The sequence below is a fragment of the Mchenga conophoros genome, linkage group LG3 (assembly GCF_057382185.1).
Source record: "Mchenga conophoros isolate Kocher_MC1m ecotype Shallow Benthic linkage group LG3, M_conophoros_male_GT1.1, whole genome shotgun sequence".
Lineage (NCBI taxonomy): Eukaryota > Metazoa > Chordata > Actinopteri > Cichliformes > Cichlidae > Mchenga > Mchenga conophoros.
In genome coordinates this window covers 77,867,660-77,887,608 of record NC_140528.1, presented here as the reverse complement: position 1 = coordinate 77,887,608, position 19,949 = coordinate 77,867,660, and the positions used below count along the sequence as shown (strand labels likewise).

At 40.9% G+C, this 19,949-nt stretch overlaps 2 protein-coding genes across 2 annotated transcripts; both read right to left on the bottom strand.

Annotated features, from left to right (window-relative positions):
- Positions 1 to 4,429: 4,429 nt before the first annotated feature.
- On the bottom strand, positions 4,430 to 8,490 carry LOC146580615 (uncharacterized). The gene is made up of 8 exons (XM_085268078.1): positions 8,397 to 8,490; positions 7,029 to 7,451; positions 5,852 to 6,001; positions 5,362 to 5,700; positions 5,145 to 5,186; positions 4,940 to 5,047; positions 4,802 to 4,836; positions 4,430 to 4,531 (listed from the first exon to the last, which is right to left on the bottom strand). The coding sequence occupies exons 1-8, from the start codon at positions 8,488 to 8,490 to the stop codon at positions 4,430 to 4,432; spliced, it is 1,293 nt and encodes a 430-aa protein (XP_085124204.1).
- A 4,766-nt stretch (positions 8,491 to 13,256) lies between these two features.
- LOC146580614 (uncharacterized) lies at positions 13,257 to 18,377 on the bottom strand. The gene is made up of 7 exons (XM_085268077.1): positions 18,333 to 18,377; positions 16,034 to 16,430; positions 14,367 to 14,705; positions 14,150 to 14,191; positions 13,951 to 14,052; positions 13,772 to 13,809; positions 13,257 to 13,671 (listed from the first exon to the last, which is right to left on the bottom strand). The coding sequence occupies exons 1-7, from the start codon at positions 18,375 to 18,377 to the stop codon at positions 13,561 to 13,563; spliced, it is 1,074 nt and encodes a 357-aa protein (XP_085124203.1). The 3' UTR covers positions 13,257 to 13,560.
- Between the last annotated feature and the right edge of the window lie 1,572 nt (positions 18,378 to 19,949).

Here is a 19,949-nt window from a genome sequence, read left to right as displayed (position 1 = left end):
AATAAGAATATATTGAATGTAAGCAAAAAGGTCAGTTATCGTACCCTCCTTTAATTAGGCTGCTAAGCCTGATAATGCTGATTCGTTTTCGAGCTCTACTGTTATTGCCGGGATGTCCGGTGTGTTTGTGGTGCAGACCCAAGAGCAGGAAAACACGAGGGACATAACTGAATTTAACAAAAAGCAAACCTTTAATTAAGACTGACAGAGAAACATAGAAACAAAAAGGCAATGGCAAAACTAAAATATAACCTAAACTGGGGAAGCAAGGATTAACTATGACAACAGTGACATGAACATGAATCTGAACCCAAGCTTGAAAGTAATCCTGTGACAATCAGATTTGAAAAAACCTCCATAGTGCTGAGTCAGCACTCTTAAAGGTTATTAATGGGTGTGAATGGGTTAATAACTGAATGTAGTGTAAAGCGCTTAGGGACTTAGGGACTAAGTAAAGCGCTATACAAATACAGGCCATTTTAATGATATTTTCCTTCCTGTTTAGGTTTTGTTAGTTTAGTTATTGTATTTCTGAGTTTTTGTTTATGTTTGCTCTCCCTCAATTAAAGGCATGTTTTCAGCTTAAGTATATTGTCAGTGTTTGCATTAGGGTCAACATTTTCTCTACTATATGGCAGACGTGACAATGGCAGATTTATCTGCCTCTTTTTGGTCTCAGGTTCAGAATGTATTGAATATAAATTTTTTTTGGACCTTCCTCCCAGTTTTGCTTAACCCTTTATGGCTGGTCAGAGCAGGCACGCTCCATTTTACGTAACTATTTTTAAATCCCGGTAGAACTGCAACTGTTAGATTTGTATTTTTTATTGTCATTTATGCTTAGAAATATTTAACCATATATGCTTAGAGGTGTATAATCAATTGTGTAGTGATAGGATGTGTGATCCTTAATAGTCTGCAAAGGTTTTGTGTGCATTCCAGAGTGTTCTGGCTTTCACACCCACATCCTGGGAGCATGGGAGAGGGCATACCTTCTCTTATTGTTTTATGGTAGGATAAACGTAGCTATATCTGTTTTAGTCTAAGTGCCTTTTGTTTAGATGAACTGCTGGACTTCCAGACCAGCAGGTTTAGGGAAGTCGTTTATGGGGTCACACTCTGACCACACACACACGCACACACGCACACTTACACAACGCACAGGCAAGCTGCTCTTTGTTTGTGTAAATGCGTTTAAAATGTTCTGTGTAGATTTCATGATGTAGATGACTGATTTATAATAAGTTACATAATTTCATGAATATATATAGTTTGTGTTGAAATGTCTATTTGAAATGTACATGTGTAAAGTGTAAGAGGTAGTGTCTCGTGAGAATACCCTTAACGAGAGTACACAAGACTTTTCATGGACTGCGAGGGAGCAGATGTCTCTCATGAAGCGATTTTAAGCTAAAAGTTTGCTAAAAGAAAAGGCAATACAAGGACTTAAGGACCTCTTTTCAGGACAAGCAGCCAACGAGGTATTTGTCATTTGAGAAATGTTTTTTTATTTGTGTTTGACTTAATATGTGTACTGTAAAGTTGCTAATTGGTTTGTACTGTTCGCTCGTGACCAGTTCTCACGGCGTATTGGCGTAATGGCGTATCGGCGTACTGGTGATGGTGAAGCTGAGGAGAGAAGGCCCAAGTAATAAACGCCCATTTCAAAGAACCGACCTGTGTCTGTGTTGTCGTGAAGAGAGCTACAGTTTGTATGTAGACGTCATATGTTAATGAACCTATGCTTATTCATGTAACCTCAATAAAAGAGCAGTGTTACGGGGGAGCAGATGAGAATCTGACAGAGGTCAAGTGGGTGGATGCATGAGTAACATGAAGAACTTTGCCTACTTGGTGTTCAATGCTTTTGCTGTGTAATTAAATTATCTTGAATGTTCCAGTGAATAGGTTTAAGCTACAAACCTATCAGCAACCACATAAGCAAGCGCAATAAAGTTTTTTTTGCAGAAAATGCTTCAGAGGCATCTTTCTGGCTCTGAAGCAGAAAGATATTTCTGCTTGTCTATTAAACCACTTCTGGAATGTCTAGATGATATTAAAACTTTGATGGCCCTAAATTTTTTCAAATGTAATTCATTCAAACAGAGGTGATCGTGTTTGGTCCTTGCAGACCTTGTGATTCTTTCTCTATTGATTTTGGACCCCTGGCAGAGTATTTTAAACTTGTTGTTACTAACCTGAGTTTTAAGATGGACTGGGATTTTAAACTGGACACCCGAATTAGGGCTACTGTCAAGTCCACTTTTTATCATTTAAGGCATTTGGCAGAGGTAAGACCTATTTTATCCAGGCCTCATTTTGTAACAATAATCCATGCTCCTGTTTCATACAAAGTATACACCTCAGTTTGTTCTTTGGATGTTTTACAATATGAAAAAGACGTAATTTCACATACTGTAAAGATTCAATACCTGATTTAAAAATGATGTATTATCCAATGTCACTAAGCCATCCTTACCTTTAAACATAACCTCACATATTCCTCTTCTGCCAAGTATCCTTGGCCAAGTTGCTCTGTGTGTGTATATGTATGAATGTATATGAATGTTAGATAGAAAGAACTTACCTGGAGGAAGCTTATAAAAAAGTACTTTTTGAATGTGTGAATGAGGCAAGTTGTACAAAGCACTTGTTCTCAGAGTAGAAAAGTGCTATATAAGAACCAGGCCATTTACCATGTCTGAGTAAAATGATCTCACACTTTTTTCTCTCCCTGGGAAACGCAGCAGCTGTACCTTTTACAAGCAGATACACTGTGACAAACTACACACAAGCAGTTTGTGTGTTTGTACTGATTTCTTGAGCGCTTCAGTTTGTTGTCCACATGGAGCTGACGCAGATGTACAGTCTGAAAAAGCAGACGCAAAAAACAGTTTACTTTCAAATCACCAAAAGATGCATGAATAGCACTGAAGAATTTATACACTTGAGAATAATTCATGACAAAAAGTTACTGAAGCTTAAGAAGAGTAAAGTTGTTATAAAGATGAAACACTTTATAACTGTTGGAAAGCAATGACCACTAATGAACACTTCAGAATTGTGCTGTTATTTTAAAGCAGGAATCAATGTTATGTACAAATGAATATAAAAGCAATGTGCAACAAGGGTGATATTGCCAAGGTCCTGGCTCGGAGACCCAGTGTTTTTGTTTTTTGTACTTTTACTTTTGATTTTATTATGAATCATGACTGTTGGTGTTTTGGTTTCCCAGTGTTTATTCTGTGCTCCCTCTGTTTTGTATCATCCCTGCCTGTGTGTCCCCTCTAGTGTAGTCAGGTCTCTGTGTTAAGCCCGCATCTGAGTCTGTGTCTTTGCGTGTGTGTGTTTCCTGTTTTACTTTAAAGGTCCGTGTCTGATGTCAGTGTGTTTACGTTTCCCCCTGTCCCGTCGTGTCTGATTACTCCCAGCTGTGCCCTCCTTCTGCGTCTCATTCTCTCGTTATCACTCTGTGTATTTAAGCCTTGTGTCTGCGTCTGTTAGTTGCTGGTTCATCTGTGTTATCCCCCTCCGTCATCTGAAGTGGTTTCCCTGCATCTGTCTACGTCTCCTTGCATCTCCATTTGTGTCTCTAGGTTTCAGGTTTGTTTAATGTGTAGTTTTCCCAGTTTGGGTCCAGGCTCTGTTCTGTTTTTCGCCACCCTTGCCTTTTTGTATTTTCAACCTCCATTACTAAAGCTCCCTCACATCAGAAGTGCCTGCATCTTGGGTCCTTTAATAATTCCACACAGGTTGCCCCGCGAGCCTTGACAGATATATGAGACCTTATGTTGTATCGTCTGATGAAAGAGTTTCAGATGTATTTATATTAACTGGACTCTATTTTATTTATATATGTTATGTTTGTTCAAGACATTTAGCATTATGTTTGTTTGGCGACAAAGATTTTAAATGAGCAAGAAAATATTAAGAATTAATAAAACAGAACATACACATGTACAATTACAGTAGCATTGTTTCTTCACTGCAGAGTTAGAATTGCTGCATCATATCATTAATATGATAGAGCATCATTTCCAGTTACATAGTGAGTCCGTCTGGTGGCAGCATAGATCGTGTCTGTCTCGATCGCTCTTCTTTTTGCATTTGGTTGAAATGTCACTGCAGCATATTTTGGGCCATCAGAGCCATGAATCTGATTTGAGATTTATAGTCATCAAGTATCGACTGTTTCTGTTCAGGTCATGTGCAGATTTCCATTTGATTAACAATCACATTACATGTTTGTTTGGCTAAATAGACTTTGATGGACAAAGTAAGTACTTAGAATTAACAGGAAAACACATGTGAAAATTCAGTTAGCATTGGTTCACCACAGCAAAGAATTTTATTTTTTTCTAACAAGAGTTTTTCATTTCCACACTAAGTCATGATAACCTCATCAGGCAGTTCAAGTCGCCTGCTGATTCTATCTGGTGGAAGCATAGATCACATTCGGCTCGATCTCTCTTCTTTTTGGTTTTGGTCGAACTGTCACTGCAGCATAGTTCACCTCATCAGATCCACGATTCTGTGAAAAGCACATTCAGTGTTCATTTATTATGAGTATTATATACATATTAATTATAATTATAGACAAATATAAGCAATAACAATGAAGTGTTTATGTTACATTTCTAAAGGAAAGAAGACAATTAGTCAACAGCTAATTGGAACATACAAGCTATAAATCTTATTTCTCCCTTTATACGATGTCATTTTGCACTGTAATGCTGTACAGGCACATTTTGTTTAAGCGCTGCTAATCAGAGCATAAAAGTACATTTTTAGATTGACTCACCGTGCTGTGGTCCGGATTCTGTTCTTCTTTATTTGCTAATCCACAAAAAACAAATTAGTGTTATTCTATTACATAAACCAATTATACATTTGTGAAGAGTAAAGACTATAAGAGCGATTTTGTAGCTGTAAAAAGTACCCATCTGAAGTTTCATGTTTTGAACAGCCAGACCAGTGATGACCATTAAGAGGAAAACAGACAGAACACCCAGGGTGACACTCGTCAGCTTTGCTACTTCATGAGCCTCTAATACAAAAATAAAGGTAAAAAGCCACACGGCTGAAATTTATTTCACATTCATGTGTTTTTAATCATCTGCGCAATAAAAGAAATGTTGACTTACGTTTAGAGATGCAGTCCATGTCATCCTGAGGCTCATCGGTGCCTATTGAAAAATAAAGCCTTGATTTTTTTAGTCCTCATTTCTATATTTATCTTAATCTATAACCACCATAGTCTTTGTATACAGCGTGTTGACAATAATTACATTGCATATGTAATATAAATTAAAAGAGTAATAACCGAAGAATGAGGAGGCAAAGACTTTACAATAATCTTACCTCCAACCTTTAATTGCATGACGCTTAAATTTAGACGTCCTTCTGAGAGAAATCCACAGAAATACAGCACAGAGTCAGACACATCCACTTGTTTGATTTTGAGAAAGACATCAGAGGTTGTTTGTGTCATTTCAAATTTTCCAGGTTGAAATTCAGCATTGTAGTTAAGACTTGCAGACTTAACAGCAATAGAGTTGACTGTGGTTCCGTTGACCAGTCTGAACCAGAAAGTGATAACGTCATATGTGTAAATCCTGGTGCACTGCAGAGTGACAGTTTTACCTGCCTGCACCTCTGAGGTCTGAAACTCAGAACCTGAGGCAGCAATCCAGCCTGAAACTGTGGAAACAATGAGATGTTTAATTGCTCTACATGGTGCTACATCTGTGAGTGAAAAGTTACTAATAAGCAAATGTGTTTAAATTATTATAGGTTAAAAATGCAAAAAAAGATTAGCTAATGATGTCAAAGAGTAATAGAGCAAACTTACAGAAACAAGCAAGAGCTAAAGCTTGTATCACGTTCATCATCGTGCACATGACTGCTGCCCTGCAATGTCCGCAGATGGTGTGTTCACCAGGAAGGGTGCTCTCAGTGTGATAAATGTGATAGAGGGAGGAGTGTTGTGTTGCTTTCAAAGCTAAATGCGTTTAGGTCATAGAGTCATGATACACGTGTTTAGTCTTAAAGGGCTTTTTGCAAGGTTATTTTTTGTCTTTACTTTAAAGAAGAAGAAGAAGAGTGATGCTTCATTTTTTCTCAGCTTTAAAAACATGCATTGTTGTTAAAATGCTGATAGTGTCAGGGTTGGCTGTGTGGCAGGCAAAGGGTAGACCCAAAAGAAGGGAGTTTTATTGCTGTAAAGTTATAAACCATAGCTAAACACAAAACTCTAAAACTAGAAACTAAGAACTGGAAACAAAAAGCTAGAAACAAGGAGTAGCGATGGAAACAAGGGGAACAAGGAAACACACTGCAGCAGGAATGACACGACAATAAGCAGAGGAAAACAGGGAACACAGCTGGAAATAATCAAACTAACAGGACAGTAGGAAGCAAAACTGAACACAGGATGAGAGCTTGTCAAAATAAAACAGGAACCACGCAGACCAAGACGCACAGGCTTGACACTTGGGGAGAAACAGGCATGGGTGATAGACATGACGGGCAGGGGAGAACACAGACGACACCAAAACAACCAGAGCACAAAAGGGAACAGATTAAATGAAGAAGAAACTAAGAACTAGAAAAACAAATGTTTAAACTAGGAAGAACAAGCAACCTAAACAAAATATCAAATGAGACCTAAGAAACATTTACTATCTGTCATGGGAACCATGAAAGATAGTAAAAGTCAAAGAGTCCTTGAGTCAACACTTTTATGACAACAAAAGACATGTTGTCATATGACAAAGTTGGGTTTTAACTTCCATTTGATTTACAGCTTCATGGGCCATAGTACTTGTATTTTTTTAAAGAATACATCAAATAATAACCAAATAATGCAACCTACAAAGGACAGAAGGTAACTGAAAAAAACGGTTCTCCATCATGGACAACCAATCACACCCACTCCACTGTGGTCTGAAACTTACAACCCAAGACAGAAAATACAGCCTGAAGCAGTAGAAACAACAAGATGATTAGTTTGCAGCCTGCTGCTGCACCCATCCACACTCCTTTTGTGCCTGGCAGCGGCTTGTGCCTGGCGGGGGCTTGCCACGCAGTCACTGGAGTTGGAGGTGCGTCACGGTCTACGCCTGGCGGAGGTGGAGGAGGAGCTGCTCTAGCCGGAGGTAGATGAAGAACTGGATCAGCGGATGGTGGAGGAGGCGTGCGAGGGGCTGCTCCAGCTGAGAGCGGTGGATGAGCTGTGGGAGGAGATGGAGGTCCACGTGCCACAGAGGGCTGCTCGGCCTGAGCCGCTGCCACTGGATACGCGGGTGGTCCCAAACCTACGACACTGGCACCGCTGGATGCGCGGGCGGCCACCAAGAACGACACCTCCCCATTGCTGGGCCAGAAGCTGGGGGTGCCAACGGTCCGGGCCAATTCAATCTCTCGCTTGCAGGGGGAGGGAGTAGGTTCACCTGGATGTTTTCCTCGGCCTCAGTTGGGTGATGGGGGTATGTGGCGGGGTGTGATCTGCAATGCAGCTGCAGGCGAGATGCGCTGCTGGCAGCTGGAAAGCTGCAGCCGTGTTGTAACAGCAACATTGAGTGTTAATAAAGTGTGTGAGATTCTGAAAAGCATGAACATGTGGACGGGTCTGTCATAGTTTTGTTACACGAATCAAGGCTTCTCAAATCACTAGAGCTTGAACACCAACACATAAAGTGTTAACAAAAACCCAGATGAGCCCAGAAACCCCAGGTGGCCCCAAACAAAAACAAAGACCAAACCGCAGTGGACACCAGTGTGCCAAGCCTAAAACATACAAGGAGACCAGTGACTCTGAGCCCCAACAGAGTCCAGACAGCACAAACAGCCAAGAAAAGGAGTCCAGCAGCACAAGAGTCAAGAGCAGTGAACTGACCAAAGGCTCATGAAGAACACCAACCAGCTTAATGTGACACGATGAGATAGAGATGATGCTCTTATTATGCTACACTGACACATGGAAAGAACCATCTATTAAAAGGAGGGATTTTACAACAAAAACAGCAACAGTGGTTTACAAAGAGATTCTGTAATTACCCTTTCAATAATCTTTTAACTCTTGTATGATTTGTGCAAGTAATAATACAGGCATTCAAAGGCTACAGGCAGCACATCCACACCCAGATAAGTCTTTTTATCATCTACACATGGACTTTGACATTGAACTCAGGCCATGTGAATGTAAAGAAACATGCTTGGTGTTTGCTGAGATGTTTTCAAAATAAGCAGCAGATTTCCTTTCTTGCAAATAAGATGCAAAAACCTTGCGCAAAGAAACCCTTTCAAAGTGGCGAATTCCAGAAAAGCTCAGCACTAGTTTTGAAACAGTAGGTTAAGGCACAATGTGCATAAAAAAACCCCACTCCCATACAAACCAGAAAAGTGATAAGAGATCTTCAAAGACGATTCCAGATACTTCTGTGAACCCAGACTGAGGTTAAAGTCAAAGTTGAACCGCTCAAGATTCATGCCAGCAATTACAAGAGGATTCCAGAACCACAAAACCTACTCTGAGTTTTAAAGATTTGCACACTGATGCTGAGGAAGACAACAAGGTTGATCAACGTGTTTTGCCCTTTCAATCTACAGCTGCGCTGGAACTAAAGTAAGAGTGTTGGGTGAAAAAGTGCCCCAACAAGAGCTTATCAAGCTCCAACTAAGTGAGACACGGGGGGAAAGTCTGTCACCAGGTATCAGCAGCTAAACACAGACAATACCTGTTTAGGATGGTGTGACCTGAGAGGTTTTTCAGTTGTGTTGTGTTTTCTGTGATTCGTGATCATTTTCACATATATCAACATCCACATAAACACAAACGCTGGAAAGGCTTGAAGAATCACTCAAGGTGCTTTCTTCCTGAGAGTTTCAGCTTCTTCTCTAGTCCTAAATTTTATCCAAATAAATTTGTGCTTACACTATGTGAATCTCACAACTACTTCACTAATAAATTCTTAGTGCATATTCTGTATGGCAAGTAGACCTACTTATAATCAACCCTAATAATAATAACAATTACTGCTGTGAGTTCATTTGTCATATCAACCACACTAAATTCCAGTTCTCTGTGGTCATTTCATTCCACACGTGATTTTTCGAGGCGTCCATTATGCTTTGAACTCCCACAGGGTGTATTTACTCCTTCAGAGATAAATGTGACTGATTGTTTCTCCCCCTGTCATATGTTTGCTGGGAGCAGTGATAATTATAAAGTCCAAGTCTGTCAATGAAGGAGCTCTCCAGGTCTCCAACAGATTCATGCATGTAGTGCAGACATTGATGATTTAATTGCCAGTCTTCTGTCTCCTACCACCAGCACTGAGTCAATGGGCATGACAGAGCTGGCCTTCCTGATGAGCTTATCCAACCACTTCCTTTCAGCTGCAGATAAGCTGCTGTTTCAGCAGATACCATAGAAGATGGCTGATGCCACCACAGAGTCAGAAAAGGTCTTCAGGAGCACCTGCTACACTCCAAAAGCTTCCTGAGCAGGTAGAGTCAGCTCTGACCATTCAATTAATGAGCATCAGTCCACTATCCCACTGTCAGTTCCCCAAATGTTCACTGGTGTCGGTGTGGTGGGTCTGCACCTGTGGAAATCCACCACCAGCATCAGCATGATGGTAAGAATTCCCAACCACGGAAAAGAAAGATCCTTTATACCCACTCTATCCACACAATGAGTATAAAGGAGCTGTCACAATCCTTGTGATAAGACTGTTCATGCAGTATTGATGTCTTTACAAAGGCTTCAACAATCTTTCAATAAATATCTGAAAATCAGTTTGATTTTGGTTCTTAGTCAATTTGTTTCACATCACATGCCTTACCCAGTCTGACACGTACTTGCGGTAATCCTCTCTAAATATGATGATTAACCTTTACAAGCTCATTGAGTATGAGGAACAATTTAAAAGACTCAAAGAGGCCAAACTTAGTTTTTGCTGCTTTCTGTCAAATGAAACTAGCCTGGCCTTCAGAGTAGAGCCTCTTAGTGGATCAGTGTTTTTTCCTCTAAAAGCATGTCACCCTTTTCAAATGCATTAAAGCAGTTGACCTAAACAGCTGAAAGAGAGATGTGAAACTTTTATGTGAAAGCAGTTCAGATATTTTTGCTTGTGGTTTCATTGCAATGCTCAAAGCCTTTGATAAACAGTGTTGCTACAAACTTTGTTTGTTCAAATGTCAGGAAAGACAACTTCTCTTTTCTCATACAAGATAATAGAAACTGTGAAACAATTACTAATGTCAATGTATTCAAACTAAAATCATGTTTGTGTTTTATATAAAACTTGATGGAATTAATTTCAGAGAAACATACCTTATACCATAGCTCCAATGATTTAATTATTTTTGCTTTTGCATATAAGACCAGTGTAACCCAGTCATAGATTACATATTGTATATTGTTACACAAAATGTATTCTTTATACCTGACTGTTAGGACCTTCAAGCCTTTAGTTATATTCATTATCAGTTAGAGCCCCTCCTCATTGTTCTTCTTCTTCTTTGGTGCAACCCTATGAATACCACCTGCAAAGCCAGGCTTCTACCTTTCTACCTATAAAACCCGGAGAGCAGCCAAATGGCTGGTAGGCTTTTAGCTAAGCTTTAGCTTCAGCCAAGTGGAAGCTAAATTGGCTAGTCATTCATATGTATATTAGGTTGTTACCTGGGAATTCTGGAGGGAGGGGAGTGGGGGTGTGTGATTGAGGGCGTGGGGGAGCTGCTAAAAGCTGTGCACTTCCTTTTGTGTTTCATCTTGATGCATTCTCAATCATCCAGGGAAATAAATCTCCAAAAGTCACCAACTTGGAGTGTTTCAGTTTGCCATCTTAGGGAGAAATCAACACACATGGGTGTATGTCCTTTGTTGCTGAGATTTATTGATAAAAACAGTACAAAAAACCAACCATTTGTACACATATTTACAAATAATAATAAAAAGTGAGTGAGTACATTTCAACATTTTCAGCAATCACTCACAATCCTGGCACTGCCATGGTATCCATGGGAGGTCCATGAACCAATGAACATGCTCCGTTTGCTGTGCATGTTGAATAGTCCATTCTTGAATGCTATGAAGCATGTCAAGAGTGATGAAACACAGGAAGCTCTGAAGGCGACTCGAGATACTTCTCCTGGCCTTAGCCGTTGGCTCTCCATCTGCAGCGTACGCTTCTATTGGGGTGAAAGGGAGACAGGTCCCCACCTGTTCTTCACGCCACACTGTGCCATCTTTCGCTGTCTCAGTCCCCAAACAAGCTCTCTTTTTAGGTGCAGAAGCAGTCTCCTCATCTGCAGTGTGAACAAATTCAAATTGTGAGCAATGGGAAGGTCAAACAAAATCACAAATGCATGCATAGATACTAATTATAATTCCAGTATCTCCTCCTCTGTATCAGAATAATGTCTGTAATATCTTACTTACTAACTACATCCACTTACTTGTTTGAAATGAAATAGGAAATAACATGAAATGAAACTAACCGGAAGACTGATCAGACAGCTCTGAGTCCGAATCCGGCTGAACTTCTAGGTCTTCTCCATCCGAGTCACAAGGGTCGACTTCCCTCAGGATCATTTCCAAGGCCTGCTGAGTGGTGAGTCTTCTCTGCATTTTCTTTCCTTGGAGAGGAGGTCCGTACACCACAGAATTCTTCAGGGTAATGAAGGATTAGGCTAAGTGCAGTGAGATTGTAGCATATATATAGGGCTTGGCTTCCTGATCAATGGTCCACTACCAAAAGGAAGCCAAGCCCTGTCACCCTTTACAACAAAACAAAATGTTGAAAGTGGCTGAGTTTATGCTACTGACTATGGGTCTGAGTGGGACAGCTTCCTTGTGGATTTTAGGAAGTCCGTAAATGCAGGGTATGGCATCCCTTGGGTAAAGGCGGTGATATGTAAGGAGAGTAGTCTCCTCAGTGACAACAATACCTACGAAGCCTTAAAGCGAGACCCCACAAGCAGCTACAAAAAGAAAGTTATAGCTTGCCTTCAAGACTTTGAAAAGGACAAAATTATTGACCGCCTTACATATCACCATCTTAAGGATAAAGGACACTCTTTCGAGGATGCCAATGTTCACATTTTGGACAGAGAGGACAGATGGTTTGAAAGAGGAGTGAAAGAAGCCATCTAAGTCCACTGTGAGCGACCATCTTTGAACAGAGGCGGGGGTTTACGACACCAACTCTCTGCCATCTATAATCCAGTTTTGAGATCCCTTCCCAGACGCCTTAACGCCCACTCACATCCTGGGCCATCTGACCTCAGGAATTCGCATGATAAGGTGGGGCCAGGTTTCACAATGAACTCACCCGAAACTCTGGCTGATTGGGACCCACACCCAGTTTCACACCTTGGCTCAGGCGATTAGAGGATCATCAGGGGGTCCTTTTGTCCCTCTGTGGGGGGATACTCCCACTAGGTTTATATCTGGGACTCTCCACCATTTGACCTTAGAACTGAAGAAGCTTCTCGGATGAGAGGTGAAACGTCTTCAAGTAACTTAAGGAAGTCCAGACGCTTTTCTTTGCAAGCTCCTTTGACAATTAATGATGTCATGTCATATTTGTTGTTAGTGCTGAAATCTTCCTGTGGCACAGACTTTGTCCATTTATCCATTTATTTGTCTTCAAATAAATCACTTTCATTAAATAATTGCTTGTGAGAGAGGCGAGAGACAGAGAGAGGCGTTGAAAGGCTACTTCTACGGAACTTATTGTTTCGGAGGAAACAAGCCAAACATACTGTGGCAAGCTCAGACAAGGAGGAGACAGAGGTGTCGTTTGGTCTTGCTACCCCGAGTTGCCAGGAAGCACAGCCGTTTATTTTCCAACAGAAACACACCGCTGCTAACCAAACTGCTCGGCATAGCTTAGCACAACAACAACAACAACAAAAAGGCGCTCTCTCACCCAGGAAACACACAGTCGCAGAGAGAAAGTGTCGCCCTGTAAATATGGCAACCGTAACGCTGCCGCCTGGAACAACAGAACGTAGCTGTCAAACAAAACCTAAACAGTCCTGACCCGCCACAATATGAAACAGGGAAGTACCGCCGTGTAATCCATTTATTTCAACAAAGTAACTGTATTCTGAATACCACCTTTTTAAACGGTAACTGTAACGGAATACAGTTACTCATATTTTGTATTTTAAATACGTAACAGCGGTACATGTATTCCGTTACTCCCCAACACTGTATGTAATCAAAACAAGTAGATGAGGTTTCACAGCTTCTTTTTAAACTTTACTATCTGCTGGCAGCTTAAGCAACATGAATTTTACTTCTCTCTCAGCTGCAGGCTCTCTGTCTCCTGCTGGTTTGAGGTTGAGGTAAATGCAACAAAAAATCTAGAATCACATACTGAAAAAAGTGCCTGATCATATCTGTTAAAGGACAGTGTACAGCAGCTTCCTGCATACAGTGGCAGGCAGTCTATGTAGCAAACAAAACAAATAGGGGCTGATGGGGTGAAGATGCAGCCAAAAGTAGACAGGAAATAGAAATAAAAACAGTAAGCAACAGGGAAATTAGTTTTTTCTGTTGGTAGTATAAATAACATGAGTTTCTGCTGCAGGCCTCCTGCGTCTTTTTACTGCTGATTGCAGTGCTGGATCCTTCAGGGTGCCAGGGTCCAGACTCTGTAATTAAAAGTACAGAAATAAAATAACTGAACTGGCTCAAAGCTGCAAGCATCAAAATATTCAAACATTGCAGCATACTGTATAAAAAGGCTCCCACCTCAAATTGTTCTGGATTCTTATTTTCATGTTCGTTAGCTGATAATTCAAAGACATGATCATCAATTCAGTGAACAATACAGTGACATTAAAAGATAAAACTTTGTGGCAACATTGTATTTTTTCATATAATTGACGTTTCACCAAATAAGAGAAACACAGAGTTGAAGTAAAAAGTACCTGATTTCCCGTGTTGAACAACCAGACCAGTGATGACCATTAAGAGGAAAGCAGACAGAACACCCAGGGTGACACTTGTCAGCTTTGCTACTTCGTGAGCCTCTAATACAAAAATAAAGGTAAAAAGCCACACGGCTGAAATTTATTTCACATTCATGTGTTTTTAATCATCTGCGCAATAAAAGAAATGTTGACTTACGTTTAGAGATGCAGTCCATGTCATCCTGAGGCTCATCGGTGCCTATTGAAAAATAAAGCCTTGATTTTTTTAGTCCTCATTTCTATATTTATCTTAATCTATAACCACCATAGTCTTTGTATACAGCGTGTTGACAATAATTACATTGCATATGTAATATAAATTAAAAGAGTAATAACCGAAGAATGAGGAGGCAAAGACTTTACAATAATCTTACCTCCAACCTTTAATTGCATGACGCTTAAATTTAGACGTCCATCTGAGACAAATCCACAGAAATACAGCGCAGAGTCAGACACATCCACTTGTTTGATTTTGAGAAAGACATCAGAGGTTGTTTGTGTCATTTCAAATTTTCCAGGTTGAAATTCAGCATTGTAGTTAAGACTTGCAGACTTAACAGCAATAGAGTTGACTGTGGTTCCGTTGACCAGTCTGAACCAGAAAGTGATAACGTCATATGTGTAAATCCTGGTGCACTGCAGAGTGACAGTTTTACCTGCCTGCACCTCTGAGGTCTGAAACTCAGAACCTGAGGCAGCAATCCAGCCTGAAACTGTGGAAACAATGAGATGTTTAATTGCTCTACATGGTGCTACATCTGTGAGTGAAAAGTTACTAATAAGCAAATGTGTTTAAATTATTATAGGTTAAAAATGCAAAAAAAGATTAGCTAATGATGTCAAAGAGTAATAGAGCAAACTTACAGAAACAAGCAAGAGCTAAAGCTTGTATCACGTTCATCATCGTGCACATGACTGCTGCCCTGCAATGTCCGCAGATGGTGTGTTCACCAGGAAGGGTGCTCTCAGTGTGATAAATGTGATAGAGGGAGGAGTGTTGTGTTGCTTTCAAAGCTAAATGCGTTTAGGTCATAGAGTCATGATACACGTGTTTAGTCTTAAAGGGCTTTTTGCAAGGTTATTTTTTGTCTTTACTTTAAAGAAGAAGAAGAAGAGTGATGCTTCATTTTTTCTCAGCTTTAAAAACATGCATTGTTGTTAAAATGCTGATAGTGTCAGGGTTGGCTGTGTGGCAGGCAAAGGGTAGACCCAAAAGAAGGGAGTTTTATTGCTGTAAAGTTATAAACCATAGCTAAACACAAAACTCTAAAACTAGAAACTAAGAACTGGAAACAAAAAGCTAGAAACAAGGAGTAGCGATGGAAACAAGGGGAACAAGGAAACACACTGCAGCAGGAATGACACGACAATAAGCAGAGGAAAACAGGGAACACAGCTGGAAATAATCAAACTAACAGGACAGTAGGAAGCAAAACTGAACACAGGATGAGAGCTTGTCAAAATAAAACAGGAACCACGCAGACCAAGACGCACAGGCTTGACACTTGGGGAGAAACAGGCATGGGTGATAGACATGACGGGCAGGGGAGAACACAGACGACACCAAAACAACCAGAGCACAAAAGGGAACAGATTAAATGAAGAAGAAACTAAGAACTAGAAAAACAAATGTTTAAACTAGGAAGAACAAGCAACCTAAACAAAATATCAAATGAGACCTAAGAAACATTTACTATCTGTCATGGGAACCATGAAAGATAGTAAAAGTCAAAGAGTCCTTGAGTCAACACTTTTATGACAACAAAAGACATGTTGTTATATGACAAAGTTGGGTTTTAACTTCCATTTGATTTACAGCTTCATGGGCCATAGTACTTGTATTTTTTTAAAGAATACATCAAATAATAACCAAATAATGCAACCTACAAAGGACAGAAGGTAACTGAAAAAAACGGTTCTCCATCATGGACAACCAATCACACCCACTCCACTGTGGTCTGAAACTTACAACCCAAGACAGAAAATACAGCCTGAAGCAGTAGAAACAACAAGATGATTAGTTTGCAGCCTGCTGCTGCACCCATCCACACTCCTTTTGTGCCTGGCAGCGGCTTGTGCCTGGCGGGGGCTTGCCACGCAGTCACTGGAGTTGGAGGTGCGTCACGGTCTACGCCTGGCGGAGGTGGAGGAGGAGCTGCTCTAGCCGGAGGTAGATGAAGAACTGGATCAGCGGATGGTGGAGGAGGCGTGCGAGGGGCTGCTCCAGCTGAGAGCGGTGGATGAGCTGTGGGAGGAGATAGAGGTCCACGTGCCACAGAGGGCTGCTCGGCCTGAGCCGCTGCCACTGGATACGCGGGTGGTCCCAAACCTACGACACTGGCACCGCTGGATGCGCGGGCGGCCACCAAGAACGACACCTCCCCATTGCTGGGCCAGAAGCTGGGGGTGCCAACGGTCCGGGCCAATTCAATCTCTCGCTTGCAGGGGGAGGGAGTAGGTTCACCTGGATGTTTTCCTCGGCCTCAGTTGGGTGATGGGGGTATGTGGCGGGGTGTGATCTGCAATGCAGCTGCAGGCGAGATGCGCTGCTGGCAGCTGGAAAGCTGCAGCCGTGTTGTAACAGCAACATTGAGTGTTAATAAAGTGTGTGAGATTCTGAAAAGCATGAACATGTGGACGGGTCTGTCATAGTTTTGTTACACGAATCAAGGCTTCTCAAATCACTAGAGCTTGAACACCAACACATAAAGTGTTAACAAAAACCCAGATGAGCCCAGAAACCCCAGGTGGCCCCAAACAAAAACAAAGACCAAACCGCAGTGGACACCAGTGTGCCAAGCCTAAAACATACAAGGAGACCAGTGACTCTGAGCCCCAACAGAGTCCAGACAGCACAAACAGCCAAGAAAAGGAGTCCAGCAGCACAAGAGTCAAGAGCAGTGAACTGACCAAAGGCTCATGAAGAACACCAACCAGCTTAATGTGACACGATGAGATAGAGATGATGCTCTTATCATGCTACACTGACACATGGAAAGAACCATCTATTAAAAGGAGGGATTTTACAACAAAAACAGCAACAGTGGTTTACAAAGAGATTCTGTAATTACCCTTTCAATAATCTTTTAACTCTTGTATGATTTGTGCAAGTAATAATACAGGCATTCAAAGGGTACAGGCAGCACATCCACACCCAGATAAGTCTTTTTATCATCTACACATGGACTTTGACATTGAACTCAGGCCATGTGAATGTAAAGAAACATGCTTGGTGTTTGCTGAGATGTTTTCAAAATAAGCAGCAGATTTCCTTTCTTGCAAATAAGATGCAAAAACCTTGCGCAAAGAAACCCTTTCAAAGTGGCGAATTCCAGAAAAGCTCAGCACTAGTTTTGAAACAGTAGGTTAAGGCACAATGTGCATAAAAAACCCCACACCCTTACAAACCAGAAAAGTGATAAGAGATCTTCAAAGACGATTCCAGATACTTCTGTGAACCCAGACTGAGGTTAAAGTCAAAGTTGAACCGCTCAAGATTCATGCCAGCAATTACAAGAGGATTCCAGAACCACAAAACCTACTCAGAGTTTTAAAGATTTGCACACTGATGCTGAGGAAGACAACAAGGTTGATCAACGTGTTTTGCCCTTTCAATCTACAGCTGCGCTGGAACTAAAGTAAGAGTGTTGGGTGAAAAAGTGCCCCAACAAGAGCTTATCAAGCTCCAACTAAGTGAGACACGGGGGGAAAGTCTGTCACCAGGTATCAGCAGCTAAACACAGACAATACCTGTTTAGGATGGTGTGACCTGAGAGGTTTTTCAGTTGTGTTGTGTTTTCTGTGATTCGTGATCATTTTCACATATATCAACATCCACATAAACACAAACGCTGGAAAGGCTTGAAGAATCACTCAAGGTGCTTTCTTCCTGAGAGTTTCAGCTTCTTCTCTAGTCCTAAATTTTATCCAAATAAATTTGTGCTTACACTATGTGAATCTCACAACTACTTCACTAATAAATTCTTAGTGCATATTCTGTATGGCAAGTAGACCTACTTATAATCAACCCTAATAATAATAACAATTACTGCTGTGAGTTCATTTGTCATATCAACCACACTAAATTCCAGTTCTCTGTGGTCATTTCATTCCACACGTGATTTTTCGAGGCGTCCATTATGCTTTGAACTCCCACAGGGTGTATTTACTCCTTCAGAGATAAATGTGACTGATTGTTTCTCCCCCTGTCATATGTTTGCTGGGAGCAGTGATAATTATAAAGTCCAAGTCTGTCAATGAAGGAGCTCTCCAGGTCTCCAACAGATTCATGCATGTAGTGCAGACACTGATGATTTAATTGCCAGTCTTCTGTCTCCTACCACCAGCACTGAGTCAATGGGCATGACAGAGCTGGCCTTCCTCATGAGCTTATCCAACCACTTCCTTTCAGCTGCAGATAAGCTGCTGTTTCAGCAGATACCATAGAAGATGGCTGATGCCACCACAGAGTCAGAAAAGGTCTTCAGGAGCACCTGCTACACTCCAAAAGCTTCCTGAGCAGGTAGAGTCAGCTCTGACCATTCAATTAATGAGCATCAGTCCACTATCCCACTGTCAGTTCCCCAAATGTTCACTGGTGTCGGTGTGGTGGGTCTGCACCTGTGGAAATCCACCACCAGCATCAGCATGATGGTAAGAATTCCCAACCACGGAAAAGAAAGATCCTTTATACCCACTCTATCCACACAATGAGTATAAAGGAGCTGTCACAATCCTTGTGATAAGACTGTTCATGCAGTATTGATGTCTTTACAAAGGCTTCAACAATCTTTCAATAAATATCTGAAAATCAGTTTGATTTTGGTTCTTAGTCAATTTGTTTCACATCACATGCCTTACCCAGTCTGACACGTACTTGCGGTAATCCTCTCTAAATATGATGATTAACCTTTACAAGCTCATTGAGTATGAGGAACAATTTAAAAGACTCAAAGAGGCCAAACTTAGTTTTTGCTGCTTTCTGTCAAATGAAACTAGCCTGGCCTTCAGAGTAGAGCCTCTTAGTGGATCAGTGTTTTTTCCTCTAAAAGCATGTCACCCTTTTCAAATGCATTAAAGCAGTTGACCTAAACAGCTGAAAGAGAGATGTGAAACTTTTATGTGAAAGCAGTTCAGATATTTTTGCTTGTGGTTTCATTGCAATGCTCAAAGCCTTTGATAAACAGTGTTGCTACAAACTTTGTTTGTTCAAATGTCAGGAAAGACAACTTCTCTTTTCTCATACAAGATAATAGAAACTGTGAAACAATTACTAATGTCAATGTATTCAAACTAAAATCATGTTTGTGTTTTATATAAAACTTGATGGAATTAATTTCAGAGAAACATACCTTATACCATAGCTCCAATGATTTAATTATTTTTGTTTTTGCATATAAGACCAGTGTAACCCAGTCATAGATTACATATTGTATATTGTTACACAAAATGTATTCTTTATACCTGACTGTTAGGACCTTCAAGCCTTTAGTTATATTCATTATCAGTTAGAGCCCCTCCTCATTGTTCTTCTTCTTCTTTGGTGCAACCCTATGAATACCACCTGCAAAGCCAGGCTTCTACCTTTCTACCTATAAAACCCGGAGAGCAGCCAAATGGCTGGTAGGCTTTTAGCTAAGCTTTAGCTTCAGCCAAGTGGAAGCTAAATTGGCTAGTCATTCATATGTATATTAGGTTGTTACCTGGGAATTCTGGAGGGAGGGGAGTGGGGGTGTGTGATTGAGGGCGTGGGGGAGCTGCTAAAAGCTGTGCACTTCCTTTTGTGTTTCATCTTGATGCATTCTCAATCATCCAGGGAAATAAATCTCCAAAAGTCACCAACTTGGAGTGTTTCAGTTTGCCATCTTAGGGAGAAATCAACACACATGGGTGTATGTCCTTTGTTGCTGAGATTTATTGATAAAAACAGTACAAAAAACCAACCATTTGTACACATA

Bases quoted from the DNA above. Each gene is read 5' to 3' on its own strand.
- LOC146580615 (XM_085268078.1), bottom strand. From the start codon at position 8,490: ATGAATCTTGAGCGGTTCAACTTTGACTTTAACCTCAGTCTGGGTTCA. The intron at 5,701-5,851 runs GTAAGTTTGCTC...TTGTTTCCACAG, and splicing joins TTTAGCTCTTGCTTGTTTCT to TTTCAGGCTGGATTGCTGCC. The intron at 4,837-4,939 runs GTACTTTTTACA...TTTGTGGATTAG, and splicing joins AAACATGAAACTTCAGATGG to CAAATAAAGAAGAACAGAAT.
- LOC146580614 (XM_085268077.1), bottom strand. From the start codon at position 18,377: ATGAGGAAGGCCAGCTCTGTCATGCCCATTGACTCAGTGCTGGTG. The intron at 16,431-18,332 runs GTAGGAGACAGA...TCCCCCTGCAAG, and splicing joins CCATTGACTCAGTGCTGGTG to CGAGAGATTGAATTGGCCCG. The intron at 13,810-13,950 runs GTACTTTTTACT...TTGAATTATCAG, and splicing joins TGTTCAACACGGGAAATCAG to CTAACGAACATGAAAATAAG.